Source organism: Epinephelus fuscoguttatus, linkage group LG8 (assembly GCF_011397635.1).
Source record: "Epinephelus fuscoguttatus linkage group LG8, E.fuscoguttatus.final_Chr_v1".
Classification (NCBI taxonomy): domain Eukaryota; kingdom Metazoa; phylum Chordata; class Actinopteri; order Perciformes; family Serranidae; genus Epinephelus; species Epinephelus fuscoguttatus.
The window spans coordinates 45,954,384-45,973,222 of record NC_064759.1 but is presented as its reverse complement, the minus strand read 5'-3'; the positions used below and the strand labels follow the sequence as shown (position 1 = coordinate 45,973,222).

Below are 18,839 nucleotides of genomic sequence, written 5' to 3'. Positions count from 1 at the left end.
CAACAAGCGGCGATTACCATGGCCAAATAGCGTTGCATATCTGTAATAAAGAAATAAAAACAAGACAGCTGTTGGCAACTAACGCTGTTGCTGCTGCAGCTACTATTAGGCTACTACTGTTATCCAAACTAAATTAAAGGAAGCAAAGATTGTTTAACCTATAATTCCACATTATGTTGCCTTCTCTCCTTAACAAATGGCTCAGAGAAATGCCGTCTAGCAAAGTTAAATATTTTCACCACCATTTTATTTATGAAATAGCCTCACATATGATATTCAAGGTGCACGCACACACAAGCAGGATCTCACACACATAAAATGTGTCTGGAATTAATAAACAAGCAGTAAATGCACAGTGGGGGTTATTTGTTTTCTGTATCGGCATGAGACGCTGTGTTAATTGAGTGAATCGTCTGAGCCGGATGCGTGTTAATTTGAGTTTGATTTAATTTAATTACACTAAAGTTGTTGAGTTAAACTAACCATACAAGTCCTTTTTGTTTTTATACAATTTATTGCTGCATTTTTAAAGCAACAATAGTTGAGTTTTTTTGGGGTTTCATGTTATATCTGGGGTTTCAGCTTGGCACCGTGAACCTGTGCCTCCCGTGACGTGTAAAAGTAGCGTTGTGACATAAGCCTCAGTTTCTATTGTTGGCGAATTGTTACAAGCTGATGAATTCACTGGTCAAGGCAAGGCAAAACGTTAGTACAGGTGAGATGACAGACGGATGGATGGTTTGTCTCTAACAAAATACTTTCTGTAGACGTGCTGCAAGAACGGATTATTGCTTAATATACATCTGCAGCCAGAGCGCATTACGCTGTCAGTAGGCTTTATGTGTGGGAAATACCAGAATGTGTTATCCAAATAAGGGCATCTATGTCACATATAGCAGATGGATGTGATTTCCTGTCGATGAGATAAACGCAACTGTCCTCACAGTCCGTGCCGGCACAGTGAGAGAGAAATGCACAGACTGCTTCTGTTGGAAGTGCTGTGGTCGGAGTAACGAGAGGTCGCACTACTGGGTATGAAATCCGACGGTTCGACAATCGACATTATGGGACTAAAACGATAACACTTGCCGTAGACCTGCATGGTCGGATTAGTGGGTAGTCGGGCCTATGGGAGGTCACACTAACGCCTGGTCCGCACTGGCGAGTGGGGTGGCTAGCAAATTTATTGGGGGGGTGGCATGGCCACCCCTGGCCACCCCCTGGTGGCGCCATTGAGCAGTGCAGCACTGATTTGAAAGGAATGAATTTAAAAGTCAACATCAGAAAGTACGTTTCTTTGCATTCATTTGATTTCCAATCAAGACACTCTGGTTAGAATGACTTCACCTTGATCATAAGGACTTTAAAACTGTTTTGAAATGCTTAATAATAAAAATCAAAAAAGGCTCCCGCACACTGTCTCACTCTCTTATTTTCATTTTATTTAAGCAACGTTAAACGTTGAAATGAAAATAAGAGCGTGAGACAGTGTGTGGGACACTTTTTTGATTTTTACATATTTTGGGGTTGCAGCCTCTCTTTTATGCACCTGCTGTTTTTGGGTGTGCTGAGCTATTTCCATACAAATGCTTAATAATGAAATTTTAAACATGCAATGAATCACGATTGACTATTGACATTCAGTGATTAATCACAATTTAAAAAATTCATCGTTTGACAGCCCTAGTTTTTATTTAACATAATTTTCCCTCAATGGCATGTATATTTCGTAATGTCGACAAACTGGGCAGAGACAGTTATATGATTGGCCATCACCTCAACAGACAACCACTTTAAACACTTCAAATATTCTAGGTAGACATTGATGTACAGAGCAAGATGAGATCCTGAGATCACGTTTACAGTGTTCTCCAAAATCAACATTTTCATATTTACGGTAAGTACCACAGTCATTGCCCTGTCAGTTGGAAGTGAGTTCCAAACATGTGATGCTCAGAGTTTTATTAACTGATGGATACTTTCATACACATTTACCAAATGTACAGAACACATTTATGTATAGTCTGTTTGAATAGAAAAAAATAAACACAAAATTCCTTCATATGTGTTTGTAATGAAGTATTGGAATTTTGATAATGGAACAATATTCTTTCTTGATGTTTTGTGGGTAAATGTTGCAGAACATACAGGCTGTGATGACTAATGTCCTTTTTCATGTATTTGCTTTGTCTGCCCCTTGTCCTCCTGTGCAGCGGATGAAGTTCCTGTTGCTGCAGCAGAAGTATTTGGAGTATCTGGAGGATGGGAAGGTTCTGGAGGCCCTGCAGGTCCTCCGAGCTGAGCTCACTCCTCTCAAGTACAACACAGAGCGAATCCACATTCTGAGCGGGTTAGTTCACCAGCGGACAGGGAAGTTACAACATACTCTGGAATGCCAATGGAAGCAGAATTATCATTTACAGGGAGAATTTTACAACATTTACAATGTGAAATGTCACTCATTATTTTGATGTAAAGGTTTAGCTTATTATGCCTCTGTGCCGGCGACAAGCCGTGGACAGAGCCTTTATGTTTTCAGGTTATCTGTCCATGCAAACATATGTAAGTCTGTCTGTCCCATCCTCGTGAAGACGATCTCTCAGGAACACTTTGAGGGAATTTCTTCAAATTTGGCACGAATGTCCTCTTGGACTCAAAGATGAGCATGTTTTTGGCCAAAATTCAAGATCTCATATGCCAGTTATGTCAAAACATCACACAAATTTGTAATCACATGAAAAACTGTGAGGTCATAAAGTTCCAGATTGAGGTTCAGTATCTTAAATACATAGTTGACAGTTTGGCCTGAGGAAAGAACTAGTGGAGAGTCTCAGTCACTATAAGCAACAAGAACACAAGACAGCATCTTCTGGGGACCTTGATTATCCATAGCAAATTTAGCATGTGGTAGATATTCTTGATGTGTTGTACTGAACTCTGGACTAGACTGACCAAAGCCTCCCAAAGCCAGTAGGGCTTCATGTGTAATGTTTCATGTGCACCTTTTTGCAAGCTTTCTTCACTCTAATGCTGTGAAGATGATACAACTAGAAACAACCTATAAATGTCAGACTTTTTAAAGCTAGTCAAATATTATTACAGGGTATTGGAGCCATTGTAGGCCCTAAAAATAAAAAATAATGAAAAATACAGAGCCATGGGAGATAAGACTAAAGTCATAATTTACAAGATAAAAATCTGGATATTCACTGAGATGATACATTTTGGCTGGACCGCAGATGTGAAGCCAGCCCTATAAATGCGGAAGTCTGTCCGTGAGTGACTGAGTGAGGAAGTGTTGAAGTCACACCAATGGTTGAAGTTATTGATGACATTGGTGTTGGTGTTTCCCCATTGGCTGTTGCTATTTTGAAGTAAATAGGTGGTGATAAGCTGACAGAGCCTTGGACGCTGACAGTCTCATATTACTGTATAACTCATTTTCTGTAACCAGTGTAGCGTGAGCATGGTGGAATTACCAAGCTAGTTAGCTAACTAGCCAGCAGTTACATGAGTAAAATGTAACAACTTAATGCTACAAAATTCTCTTGTCACAGTGTAGGGAGCACATTTCTATCATCAGATTAGTAACATCTTTTTTTTTTACTCATTTTGTGTAAGCACAGACAGAGAAAAGAGAGGATCACCTCATCAGTGTGTTTGAGGAACATACAACTGTGTTTGTATGACACAACCCTTAAATTTGTTTAAAAGTATTTACCATTACGTGTTAGAAAGTCAGATTTGGTGCTGGGACCATTATGAGAAAAAGGTGGTAATAAGACACTAATTTAAACTGAAGTGAATATTACATGTTAAGATGTAGGAATGGATGCCGCCATAGTGACAGAATTCTCCTTAGTAATCGGTGCTAATAGGATGTTTTACAAGCTATTTTCATCAGCAGAACTTGACTCCAATAGTGGCTGAAGGCTGCACAGCTTACACCAGTCACACAGGGACGTACATCACTGACTGAGGCTAATGGGGGTAGGGTTCCCACGGTCATGGAAGAACTGGAAAATTTGTGGAATTTCACAATCACATTTTCCAGGCCTAGATAAGTCATTGAATTAGTAAAAAATATTGAAAATTTTGAAAAAGTCATGAACTTTGTTGTAATGAAATTGTTACTGTATTCTTCCATGGATAACCTTATACGTAAAGGCAAATTTATTTTTTGTATCTGTCGATGTAATGTAGCTCGATGCATCGATGTGTGAAAACATTTTGTTCACCATCACGTTTCTTTATTTTCTTCCTGCATTCCATTCATGTATACCCGCTAGCTGAAATAATGTTTGAATAGAGTTTGAATCTAATATTTTTCAAAACATCTGGCAAGTGGGCTTGCACTTCATTTTAAAGCAATAAGCTGTACTTAGATCAAGAGTGTGTTTATTTATTTGGTCTATATTTAGGTATATTAACCCTCTCCTATCCACCAGGGTGGGCACAGGTCCTTAAAAAGTCCTTAACTGTGTTTATATGCATTTTCTAATAAAAGGCCCTAAAAGGTCTTAATTCAGATTGGACGGGTCATAAATGTCTTTGAAGTCAAATTTTTACTTTATAAACTAAAGGAATATTTAAGTTTTTTATTGTAAACTCGCCACTTTAATCTTACAGAAGATGCAATTTTTTGTCTCACAAATTCACGACTTTATTCTCAGAAGTTTTTTTTAATCATAATATTATCCCCCTTCCTCTACTCAATATTTTTGTTAATATTTTTATACTCACAATATCCCATTATAGAATATATATACTTACTAGATACACTTGTGGTTTTAGACTTGTCATGAGCAGTAATGACATCAATAAACAAAGTGACACTGGTGTTAGTGTATCATTTAAAATTCAGTTACATTTTCCTGCTTGTTTTTTATGTAGTAATTGTCAAAGGGGAGCCTTTGTTATATGAGTTGCATGACAGGGCAGGCCCAGATTGATAGATTTGTAAAAGCAGATGTGTGTGTGTTTGACAGTAGCTGAGAAAATGTCATCATGTGTTCTGAAGGTACCTGATGTGCAGTCATGCGGAGGACCTGCGAGCCAAAGCAGAGTGGGAAGGCAAAGGCACAGCATCCCGAACAAAGCTGCTGGACAAGCTACAGAGTGAGTGCAGTCTCGCACTTTTTTGCTACCACACATAGTTAACACTGCCTTTGTACTATCATTGCTATGTAAAGCAGTAGCAGCCACATTAACGGCAGTGGGTAGGTCTCAGGCAGGGGCGTTTCTTGGGACTGAGAACATTGGGGGCTGAGCCCAGAACCTTATAGGGAAGTCTAGGGGATCCTACCTGGGAAAAAAGCTCTATGCTTTCTTGAGCCTTATTGCGTCTTGTCTACAGCCAAATACTGCCAACATGTACCTCAAAATGTGTCAAAATAAAATTATATTATATTGATAGAAACAGGATGATGCACTTATAGATAACACAGGAATTAAAGCCAAAAAAATAAATATTTTGTAAATGTTTTGACTGAAGCCAAGTCATATTCCCCCTCAATTTTTAAAAAATGTTAGAGGTTACATGATTTGCGATTTTTAGTTTGCTTTTTTTTTTTAACACCAGACCATGTGAAAAAGTTGAGTGATGATGCCTACAGACTATATCAGGAGCCATATTTTCCCCCAAAAATGCACATTACATGAGTCAGTTTAATTTTTGGTATTTTATTTTTCCTTCCTTGCTAAAGTGGCACTCACTGGGCTCAATTATATTGTTTTAATTATGAAATACAAGAGATGGTAGTAAAGAGTTTAAATGTTGCAACAATATATGAGTAGCCTAATCAATAACAACATTGACAAATATCTACATGAATAACTGTATACATGCAGGCAAAATGAGATAGAGGTGCTCGGCAGCAGCTCGGAGTTTTATTGTGAAAGCTCAGCTTTCACAATAAAAAGAAAAGGCCAACACTTCAACCCACACAGCAACGTTAGAAGGACATAACAACAGTTATGTAGTTGTGTGCGGTATCTTTGGTAACTTATGTGAGAAAAATATCACTGAATTTATGTGTGGGAAAAGTCGCCAGCCGTACCGAGCCTTCAGGGATTTTCAGCCCGCCTAAGAGCGTCTATCACCGGGGAGGACTGTCCCGTAGCTCCGCCGGCACGCCCCCCTAACACTACACGTTTCACATAATTTTGAAGGAATAAACAGAATTTAAATTATTCATTTACCTGTTTCTGGTAATGGCTCCCCGGAGACGTGAGCCTCAGCCGAGTCAGCCTCCTTGTTTTTGAAAAACGTCTTATATCCATGATCTTTCGTGTTGTTGCTAAAACATCTCCCTCCAGCGCGCCAACGGTTTAGATACCGGAAGAGCCTGGTGACGCGAGGCTATCAGCCAATAAAACACGGATGCTTCACGCAACCCCTCTCTCTGATTAACCAGTCTCGACGTCATCCTGTGTTGCATTCACTGAAAATGGAAAACTACAACTTCTTTAGTGGCTCGTTAATGTACAGTTATCATTATTTCTTCTGAAGTTGAATTATCCGGGGCTTAAGAAAAAACGTTCGGGGCTAAAGACCCGGATGCCCAGGCCAGGCGACGCCACTGAGTTATCATTATTTCTTCTGAAGTTGAATTATCCGGGGCTTAAGAAAAAACGTTCGGGGCTAAAGCCCCAGATGCCCAGGCCAGGCGACGCCACTGGTCTCAGGTGTAGTATGTGTTTGAAAATGTTGCTTTTCCTGCCCATTCTGAAATCCAGCTGCTGCTTCACTCATGACATAATTTGGATTATTTGCTCAGTTACATCTCAACCTGCTAACAGGATAGGTCAGCAGTGTGTTTATCTTGGCCATTATGATCTTGGTATACAATATTATAAATAGGATTGAAGTCTTTAGCCACAATTAAAACATCATGTAGTCATTTGCAAATTTTCAGGGTTAGGTGTTTAAGATTGAGGGGGAGTTGATGGCATCTAGCAGTGAGGATGGCAACCATCTGAAACTTCTCCCAGTTGAAATTCCATCAGTGTTCGTTGTTCAGAAAGTATTTTTTAAGGAGCCGCATTATCCACAGGGGTCTCTTCCTCTCCAAAACAAACTGACCAGGTGCACAAAACCGCTAAAATCACTGAATAAAGCAGTTTCATGTATCACTCACAACATGCCACTGAGAGCTCACCCCTTTTTTCTCATAAGTTATTTTTTACTTACCATGTCCTAATCCAAACATTCAGCGGGTTTTTACCATGAGCCAAATGATCAGCAGAGGTCTCTTCCTCTCCAAAACAAATGGACCAGGCAATTTAAACTAATTGAAACACTGAATAGAGGAGTTTTATGTTCTGGACCAGTGTAACTCCAGCACTGCTCATTGCAGTTGAGCTTCTTACTATGGCGGCTGACAGAAAAACGTGAATGGCCCTATCTGGAGAAAGTGTTTGGCTACTGTAGAAACATGACGGTATAACATGGTGACCTCCATAAACAAAGACCTGCTCCTTATATACAGTACAGGCCAAAAGTTTGGACACACCTTCTCATTCAATGCGTTTTCTTTATTTTCATGACTATTTACATTGTAGATTCTCACTGAAGGCATCAAAACTATGAATGAACACATGTGGAGTTATGTACTTAACAAAAAAAGGTGAAATAACTGAAAACATGTTTTATATTCTAGTTTCTTCAAAATAGCCACCCTTTGCTCTGATTACTGCTTTGCACACTCTTGGCATTCTCTCCATGAGCTTCAAGAGGTAGTCACCTGAAATGGTTTCCACTTCACAGGTGTGCCTTATCAGGGTTAATTTGTGGAATTTCTTGCTTTATCAATGGGGTTGGGACCATCAGTTGTGTTGTGCAGAAGTCAGGTTAACAAAAACAGAAGAAAGGACGCGCACATCCCCAAAAGCCCATTTGGGTTGGGTGCTGGATCCAAAAAAATCAACAATGAACAGAAAAATGATGAATCCGCACACCAAAATGAGCTCCCGTGCATTTTAATAGCGTGACGTTTCGAGCTCTACGCTCTTCCTCAGACTGCTGAATATTATTGTGGAGTCGCCATCTTAAATACCCATAATGCACAGGTTACACCACGTGGTACAGCAGGTAAACATTTCTGCCGGTTTGTTTGAGAGGGTCACCTAATACATGCGATTCAGTGCAAATACATGATATACAAAAGAATAATATGAAAAATAACATGAAAAAATTATTATTATAAGAAGTATCTATGTATGCACGTGAAGCTGCAATAGCCTGCCACATAAATATCAGAAGATACAATATATGAGCCAGGTCATCGCAGCTCCACATGGATATAATCAAATACACAACATGTCATATCCATCCAAAACCATAGCCGTGATGTAACAAATACATATAATGATACACATATAATGATACACATATATACACATACATACACCCATATACTCATGATACACTATATATATATATAATAATTATAAAGTATGTGTACCTCACATAGATGAGTACTCCATAATAGGACTCAGGCACTTAGGCCATCATACTGTACTACCTATAAGAGGCGCCTCTCTTTAACTGACTGCTCAGTCCTGTCAAAGGTATATAACACCAGAAAATCACAGTATAATAAGATAAGAACATTATATAATAACAAAGTATAATAACAAAGACATGATAACAATCAAGGATTCAGGACCTGAATGAAAATGTGTATTTAAAGAAAATGTGTATTTAAAGAAAAGGACGAATATCAAAGTCTTCATTAAGGCCTTTAGGGGCCAATGTGCCCAATGTATGTATCCAAAATGCTTCACGTTTCAATACCATGTCAATACCACGTTACCATGTCGGTTGATAAGACTAAAATGAACTTCTTGGACATAATGGTGATAAAAGAAGAGGACCACCTGAAAACTGACTTATATCGTAAACCCACCGACAAAAACTCTTTGCTTCATGGTGACTCATATCATCCAACATCTCTTAAGAAAAGCCTCCCGATCTCACAGTTCAATAGAATCAGGCGGATTTGCAGCTCCGATGAGGCTTTTATTGTACAATCTAATGAACTGATGAACCGTTTCAGAAAAAGAGGATATAAGGAGCCTTGGATCCAGGAGGCTGTGTCACGTTTTAGCAACATGTCTCAAACGGAATGCCTCACCAACACCAGACCAAGGCAGACCGAACAGGGGGTGATCTGTGCCATACAATACTCACCTGTTGCCAAGGATATCACCAAGACAATTAAACAACATTGGCACATTATTGACTCAGACCCAACCCTGAAGGACATTTTTATCAAACCTCCTAGGGTGGTCTATAAAAGACCTCCCAATCTGCGCAACATGCTGGTGAGAGCTGATCTCCCTCCTCCTCCTCCCCCCTCACATTTCCTGGGCTCAATAGCTTCTGGGAATTACCCTTGTGGTCGCTGCCAACAATGCCACTTTACACAAAAAACTGTTTCTTTCAACCACCCACATACAGGTAAAAAATATAACGTTAAAGGTATTATTACATGTTCCACAACCAATGTCATTTACATGTTAAAATGTCCATGTGGACTAGCATACATCGGCAAGACCACCAGAGCTTTAAAGACTAGAATAGCCGAACATCGCAGCACCATTAGGAATGAAGTTACCTCGAGCCCAGTGGCGGTACATTTCTCTGCAGCAAGACACAACATTTCTACCCTCAGATATGTGGGTATTGAAACATTGAAATGTCCACGGAGAGGGGGTGATATTAACTCTTTATTATTGAAACGTGAAGCATTTTGGATACATACATTGGGCACATTGGCCCCTAAAGGCCTTAATGAAGACTTTGATATTCGTCCTTTTCTTTAAATACACATTTTCTTTAAATACACATTTTCATTCAGGTCCTGAATCCTTGATTGTTATCATGTCTTTGTTATTATACTTTGTTATTATATAATGTTCTTATCTTATTATACTGTGATTTTCTGGTGTTATATACCTTTGACAGGACTGAGCAGTCAGTTAAAGAGAGGCGCCTCTTATAGGTAGTACAGTATGATGGCCTAAGTGCCTGAGTCCTATTATGGAGTACTCATGTATGTGAGGTACACATACTTTATAATTATTATATATATATATATAGTGTATCATGAGTATATGGGTGTATGTATGTGTATATATGTGTATCATTATATGTGTATCATTATATGTATTTGTTACATCACGGCTATGGTTTTTGGATGGATATGCGACATGTTGTGTATTTGATTATATCCATGTGGAGCTGCGATGACCTGGCTCATATATTGTATCTTCTGATATTTATGTGGCAGGCTATTGCAGCTTCACGTGCATACATAGATACTTCTTATAATAATAATTTTTTCATGTTATTTTTCATATTATTCTTTTGTATATCATGTATTTGCACTGAATCGCATGTATTAGGTGACCCTCTCAAACAAACCGGCAGAAATGTTTACCTGCTGTACCACGTGGTGTAACCTGTGCATTATGGGTATTTAAGATGGCGACTCCACAATAATATTCAGCAGTCTGAGGAAGAGCGTAGAGCTCGAAACGTCACGCTATTAAAATGCACGGGAGCTCATTTTGGTGTGCGAATTCATCATTTTTCTGTTCAGAAGTCAGGTTAATACACAGCCGACAGCCCTATTGGACAACTGTTAAAATTCATATTATGGCAAGAACCAATCAGCTAACTAAAGAAAAAACGAGTGGCCATCATTACTTTAAGAAATGAAGGTCAGTCAGTCCGGAAAATTGCAAAAACTTTAAATGTGTCCCCAAGTGGAGTCGAGACTATATATATATATATATATATATATATATAGTGGAGTGGAGACTATATATATATATATATATATATATATATATATATATATATATATATATATGATTCTACCCTCTTGGATTTTATTTTGACGTTTTTACACTTCACGCTTCCTGTCTGCCCACTGCGCTACTGTCTGTCCCAAATGAGAAATGAAAAAAGGAATTTGCAAAAACCAAAATTGGTTTTCTGGTTTTTCGTTTGGAAACAAAAAAGGAATAGATCACGTGATTTCGTTTTTCGTTTTTGGTTTAAAATGAAAAAAGGAAAAAACCACGTGACTTCTGTTTTTGGTTTCAAACGCAAAAACGAATTGGCTGAATGTCCGCAGACCTGTTCAATATTCAATCCAAAAAGGAATAACGGTAAAACGAATCGGCAAAAAACAAAAACGGGCCGGGTTTGATTGGTTTTTCGTCATTTGATTTTGACACCAAAAATGATTTTCTTGGGTACCCTTGTTTTTTTGTTTTGAATCAAATAACAGATTTACCGTTTTTGGTTTTTGAATTACGAATGAATCACAAATTTTCCAATGTTACCCGGACCCACGATTAAAATTTGATTTTGATTTTTCATTTGATCCAACTTGCGTGACCCGGAACTGTTTGCTACGGAAGCGCATTGCATTCACTGGATAAAAAAATAGACACCTTATCTCGTAATTACGAGATAAAGATCTTGTACCGTATTTTCCGCACTATAAGGCGCACCTAAAAGCCTTTAATTTTCTCAAAAACCGACAGTGCGCCTTATAATCCGATGCGCCTTATATATGGATCAATATTGGTTAATTATGGCTACCGTAGTCAGGGGGCGTCGCCGAAGTAACAGCGGTAAAAACGGTAAAGGGGAATTCCAGTCCCACACCACTACCGGTACGCACGGTACCGTATTGTGAATGCACTAACTTGTTTTGGGAGTGAACGGAGTTGTCAGAACGTTGGTTTGTATTCTATTCATAAAGTTTAACTGACTGACTTATCTGACTGTTTTGCTGACATTCCCTTTAGCACAGCTCCATCTAGAGGATGCATAACACAACCCCAGCCACTACAGTACTTTCTATTCTATGCGCCTTATAATGCGGTGCGCCCTATATATGAAAACAGTTTTAAAATAGGCCATTCATTGAAGGTGCGCCTTATAATCCGATGCGCCTTATAGTGCGGAAAATACGGTAATTACCAGAAAAGATCTCATAATTATTAGATCAGGAAAGTTGCCATATTGGCCACTGTTTCGCTCAGAACCACATACTGCACATCCACGAAGGGGGGTCGGAACTACTGTAACCAGCTGCCACTCGGGTGGTGGCAGTGACTATATCCCATATCTTTATTATAATGTGTATATATTGTAAATTACAATGGAGTATTAGGGTACGATGGAGTATTAGGGCCACATTGAAGAAAAATTTTTTTTGGAGATTTCAAGAATAAAGTCAAAATATTATGAGAAAAAAATTGTTATATATTATAAATATTTCAAGAATAAAGTCCTAACTGAGAAAAAGTCATAATATTACAAGAATAAAGTTGAATTATTATGAGATTAAAGTAGTAATATTTCGAGAATAAAGTCATAACAGAAAAAGTCATAATATTACGAGAATAAAGTCGTAGTTTTTAAGGAAATAAACAACAACAAACAGAATGTCAGATTGTCTTTAATGCCATTGTAAGTAGCCTACTTAATTAGGTTCGGGAACCGGCAATGTGCCGGTTCTGTATCAGTTGAAATGCGCTGTTTGTGACTCTGGGCCCAACTCTACCACTGATTGGCCAGTCTGACATTCTTCATAATACATAAAGAACGTTAGTGAAACACATAGGCCTAACAGAAACATGCGTTCGTTTGGGGACAAGTTAGTGGTCACGTTACTTGTTCCACAGGGGAAGGAACTGGACACATATAGTAGCCTAAATACACTGGTTGTAAGTAACTTTTAGCATATGTGAGTCTTTGTGACTCTTGGCTCTTGTCCCCTAACTAACGCTTGTTTCTGTTTCACTAACGATATTTTCACCCGATTAAGTCACATCCCGTTATTTCCTGTTACTTCCTCTGTAAACCTAACGTTACAGCAGCCTACAAGCATGCTGTGTCAATAAATCAGCTCAGACACTGTTAGAAATGTTGTATTTAGCCTAATAACATCATGCTACAGCAGTAATAACGTCAGCTTTGGTCAAATGGCTCTAGCTCTCCCGGTAAATGTCATGTCAACTCTGGACACATTTTTCCTGTATGTTGACATAATGGCCACGTTTCCCAGATCGCTCTTAGCTAAAGAGGATCTTTCACTAAGAAGGAGTTGTAAGATTGAGCTGACCCACTCTTAACACTCTTCTTAGCCACCAAACACTCACAGATCCAGCCGCGGCAGGCACATTAATATTAGGCCTACACTAAGCAAGGAGATGTTACAGCAGTGCGCACCATATATTTTGATCTGTTTTATACTTCAGATTTATATTGTTAGGCATTAACTGGTGACAGAAAAGAACTACCACGGTGCTGAAACTAAATCAATCGATGTCAGGCACATCGATCACCCACCACTTCATCAGCGCACAAGTCACACACAGCCTATTTTTCGTCTTATTATTATTTTTCTTCCGCCAGATTTCGGTGCATAACTTGTGCCACAGTTCTGAATGCACGCAGGGTCTTCATAAAACATAGATTCAAGATTCAATATGCACAGTAAGGACACGCGTTTCCCTGCAGAATGAAATTCGTTCTTTTCTGTCACCAATTAATATAATTAATTATATTAATAACAATATAAATCTGAAGTATGAAATAGATCAAAATATATACCGTGTGCACTGTTGTAACATCTCCTTGCTTAGTGTAATACTCGTAATTTACAATATTTACACATTATAATAAAGATATGGGATATAGTCACTGCCACCACCCGAGTGGCAGCTGGTTACAGTAGTTCCGACCCCCTTTCGTTTCCTGATCTCATAAAATCAAAAATAAGAAAAACAAACCGTTTTTTGTATTTTTGAATGTGATTATTAAACAAATAATGAAAAAACAAACCGTTTTTTTTTTTCATTTTTTGATTTTTGATTTTAAATTGAAAATGGAATGAACGAATGATACACGGACCCACCAACGCCCAAACAGTTCTTATTTTCAATTCACTATACACTAAAGAAAAATATCAGATTATATTATATTATATTATATTAATCCACATGCTCACCTGCATTCAGCCTGCAGAGGTAGAAGCCCAGCTTCTGCTACTTGGTGTGTGTAACAATTTGTGTTCTAGATGATTCCATACATTTTTTTAATGGAGTTGGTCACTGTGTTTTGAACTAATTAGAATCTTTCTGTGTTTGTATGCAGCATACCTGCCTCCATCAGTGATGCTGCCTCCTCGCCGCCTGCAGACTCTTCTGAAGCAGGCAGTTGAGCTGCAAAGGGAGCGCTGCCTCTACCACAACACCAAATTGGACAGTGGACTGGACTCTGTGTCTCTGCTGCTGGACCACGCCTGCAGCAGGTAAGGCCGGAGACATACTTGGTTTTAACCATGCGTTTGTGTAGACAACCAGCCCCTGCCATGAACAGAATTGTTCACCTATTTGCTTATATACTATGTGTGTTACCGGGGATTCCACGAGACAGCACACCAGAGAACTTAGACCATATAGAACATGCAGATTCGCATGATGTAAACAATAAACCTGGCAATACTCGAGGAGGTCACTGTATTGTTCATTCTGAGATGAGCATGGATCACAGCAGAAAAAGTGGTGGTGGGTTCTCATTCTACCAACAGTGCCCTGACCATTCATGTGAGTATTGCGGACATCTTGCGAACACATTGCTTTAATTTCTGAGGACGTGCACAACCAACGTTTCAGACGATGGATGCATGTGAACGCGAACGTTACGTGCCCACATTCAACCATAAATGGTTAATGCAAAGCACCACATGAATGTTGATGCATAGACATTAGGGCTGCAACTGACGATTATTTTCATTGTCGACTAATCTGTCGATTATTTTTTCGATTGGTCGACTAATCATTTTACCAAAAAATGTGTTAAAATGTTGTTAAATGTCAGTCTGTCTCTCCCAAACCCCAAAATTATGTCATCTGATGTCTTGTTTTGTCATCACGCCAAAGGGTTTTAATTCACCGTCAAGGGAGAGTGTGTAAAGCTGCCAATATTTGAACGTAAGGAGCTGCAATAACAGTATTTTGGGGTACTTTTATAATACTTTTCTATGAAAAATTACTCAAACCGATTAGTCGACTAATTGTTGCAGCCCTAATACACATGAGCCGGCTGGTCAGTGGTTCCTCAAGGTGATTAATGGCAACAACCAAATGGAAGAAAAGAAAAGGAATTTTGTTGACACGGAAATGTTGCTGTTTGTATGTCAGGTGGAGGAAATTAAATATTGAGCGAGATTTCATTTAGGATTTGAGTTGACTTATATTTTACGATCAAAAGGTGCCTATGGAAAAGTTATGGCTCACTAGCCCAAGCACTATAGAGCTACATTTGTTTCTTTGTTATTCAATCAAACAGAGTAGGTTTTGCAATCAAAAAAAAGATTTGAGAGCAAAAGTATTAATATTGCAATCAAAAAATGTTTTATTGCAAGTAAAAAATGATTGATCCAAATCCAAAAGTTTTGTTTGCAAATCCTAAAGTTTTGTTTGCGAGTCATTTTTTTTCGTTTGCAAGTCAAAAAGTTTTGTGAGTAAAAAGTTGAACCTGGTGGGCGGGGCCTAAACTGAAAGCTGTAAGACACGTCTCTATTGGCCAGTCTAAATCGGAAGGACAGCTTGCAAAGCATTTTTTTTTTCTTCTTCTCTCGGTTGGCGGATTGCAAACAATTTAAAAGTGCATACTGCCACCTACTGCACAAGAGTGTGCAACATCATGTCATTTAGCTTGGTTCTTAAATTCTACTCATCAGCCGAGTACGCTTGCAAAGCAACATGGGAGTTCTGTAGTTCACGGGGAATTCAGTGTGGGAGCTGTGGCGAAAATCAATTCTGAAACTGAATTTTTTCGGGCTGTGGTTTCCAAAAAATTCGTCCACACGAGTGGTGTGATAAAAAAAAATATGATATCCACACGAAACTGCAAAACCCGCTACCAAGTGATGTAATACACATGCCAAAGCAGTAGGTGGCAATGTAACTTCTAATGGAAAGGCCATTTTAACCAATCAGAAGTCAGAGTCAATACCAGAATAGGAAAGTGCAGAAAATAAAAACAACCCGATCCACAAAAATAGCGCGACCCAGTTCAACAGCAGAGGCGCCTGAATGACAATCTACACTACCACGAAAGCAGCAATGGGCCTGCCAATGGACATCCGACCTGGCCGGATCCAGAACCTCCACTGGCAGGCCCGTCACTGCTTTTGTGGTAGTGTAGTTGGAGTAGCTAGCAACAGGAGCAGCCTCCTTCGTTGGTTGTTAGGTCGAGCAACTGGATATGCCACCCAAAGACAGCAGATAGCACGCTCACAAATAAAGTTAGTGTGACTTATGGGGTATTAAGTGTATCTGCCCACTCAATTGTGACATTATTTTCTGCATATGATATCGATTTTGTATCTTTACAAATACCATACAGATACCTCCATTCAATTTAAAGCCTAGCTGATTTGAGTTAAGGGTAAATGTCACCTAAGCACCTTCAGATTTTAGGAGTGTACCCTTAATAGATAATTTGTTTATATAGTTGGTTTGTATTGTGCTTCGTGATATTGTTTGAGGGAACTGTAACGTAAGGTAACTGCATACGAGTGAATGCAACCGTCACTAATGCTAGCGTAGTTCCTCAGGGATTTAAGCTGTTGTTACTTTCATTTTGACAATCTGACATTACATTGGATAAGGTTGTAAGGGCTGTAACTGTTGGTAGCTGTTGTTGATTTTGTTTAAATATGTTGAATTATAATTTTATGGGTTATTGTTTGTCGGACGATTGAGCTAAGCTAACTGACACTAACGTCAGCTGTCACTTGTTGCCATAGCAACGATAAACATTCACATATGGGCTAAGTGCATAGTGCAGAATTAGTTATCCTATCTACACGTAACCGCTGGCACCGGAGTCTTCCAAAAACTTCACCCTGGATTCCGGTTTCAAAGAAACGCGGTTTCAGGGGCCCAAAAGTGCAGTTGCGTGTGGCCAAACAGCCAAATTGCATAGAAGAATACACAGTTTCAGAAGTACACGGGTCCGTGTGGACTTGGCCTAATAATAGCAAGAATGTTTTATTTGAACTGGTGCGTGTAGATTGCTTTTGTTTAGCCAGGGCAGAACTATTCTACGGCGTAATAGTCAGTACAGTCAATGCCCTGGGGTGTAGCAGTAATGCAGACTGTCGAGTATTTCCAGTGAGAGAAAGGGAATCGTGGGTGCAGCCCGCTCAGTATGTAGCCACGTCAAACCCACCAATAGAAACTCTTCTCTCATCCATCAGCGTAGGCCCCACCCATTAAGTGCAGTTGAACTTACAAGCAAAACTCTGGCCCAATCCCAAACCACTCCCTACCCACTACCACTTTACTACCGAGTGTCATTCCAAATCAAGTTACACTCGCAGCTACGGCGGGCACTCCTGATTAAGGGAAAGTGTATGAAAGAGAAGCCAAACCATGGGACGCCCTTGCCACTTTACCGGAAGAAGGAAACAGATGTAACCATGGATACCGACAGATGCTTTGTGAAAGCAAAATAGAGCAACAGGCTATTAAAAAAAAACATTTAAATATTAATTAAAATGAGTTAAATTAAAAAAAAAAACTTAAAGTCATATAAGAGATACAGTGCAGTGTAATCAAAGTAATTAACTTGTTTATATTTTCTAGACACAGTTTACACATTCACAGATGAACTTTATTAATTAATCTAGGCAATCTTACCTCCATCCCTGCTTTGCTGCATTCCTCTTTTTAGTAAAGAGACTCATTTTTAATCCGTAGATTGATTGACTGCTTTGTTTTTTCTTCTGTCCCTGTGAACACATAATTATATATTTTTTAAAAATCATGAGAATGGGATGAGGAATTTTTTAGACAGTTTTAAATAGTTTATTTAAGCATATGGACATGTAGGTTTTCATCTTTTGACACCAAACATTCTGTGAGTTTGTTTGAGACTGTAAAGTCAGTGTGAGGAAACAAATGTGTGTGTTTGATCTAAAATATTTTACAAAGTAGAGAGACGGAACTCTTACATTTGTACGTTGTTTCCTCCATTGTGATATTGCACTTCCTGCTGGGCTCGTCAGAAGCCTGCACTAATGCACACTTGCTATCTAAGGGCTGAGCAGTCCACTCGCATTCAGCGATAATTGGTTTGGGACGGCCCTTAATATGGCAGAGCTCCGCGTGACTGCGCAAACGGAGGGGGAGTTTGGGATTGGGCCTCTAACTTGCAAGCAAAGAGGACTGATCTGCAAGCAAAAGTTTTTAACTCGCAAGCAAAGAGGACTGATCTGCAAGCAAAAGTTTTTAACTTGCAAGCAAAGAGGACTGATTTGCAAGCAAAACTTTTTAACTTGCAAGCAAAGAGTACTCATTTATAAGCAAAATGATCACACGTTTGTACTTACAAACTTGATTTTTGATTGCAGTTCAAGAAATATGCTCTCAAAACAGTTTTATATGATTGCAACAAAAAGACACAAAAATCTCTATAAAGCACAAGTAATACTGCTGTATTTAAATATTTATTTAGTGGATCTGTAAGAAACATGACATGAATTCAAATGTGTCATTATACATATAATGATTCCTCACATTTAATTTCAGTAGTCTGGCTTCAGTTCACCAGCTCACCATCTGTGTCGCCAGTTTCCCCTATCTCCAAAATGTGCGTATGCATGGATCAGTTTTCCTAAATTTACACGCATTTCCTCCTCAAATTTTCCTTATAAATCCCAATTTATGCTCAGAAAGTGGTATACACGTTAGAGGTGTGCAGTATCATATCGTTCATGATAGGGCTGTCAGAACGA

General features: G+C 38.9%; 1 protein-coding gene across 8 annotated transcripts in view; it reads left to right on the top strand.

Moving 5' to 3' along the window:
- wdr26a (WD repeat domain 26a) overlaps window positions 1-18,839 on the top strand; it is a 154,707-nt gene that overhangs the window by 49,318 nt on the left and 86,550 nt on the right. For all 8 annotated transcript variants that reach the window (XR_007449789.1, XR_007449790.1, XR_007449788.1 and 5 more), the window contains exons 4-6: window positions 2,214-2,350; window positions 5,021-5,118; window positions 14,186-14,342. Coding sequence is in view for 4 of the 8 variants with exons in the window: in XM_049583154.1 (XP_049439111.1) it covers window positions 2,214-2,350; window positions 5,021-5,118; window positions 14,186-14,342 (392 nt within the window). In the remaining 4 variants the exon portion in view is untranslated. The remainder of the gene's footprint in view (window positions 1-2,213; window positions 2,351-5,020; window positions 5,119-14,185; window positions 14,343-18,839) is intronic.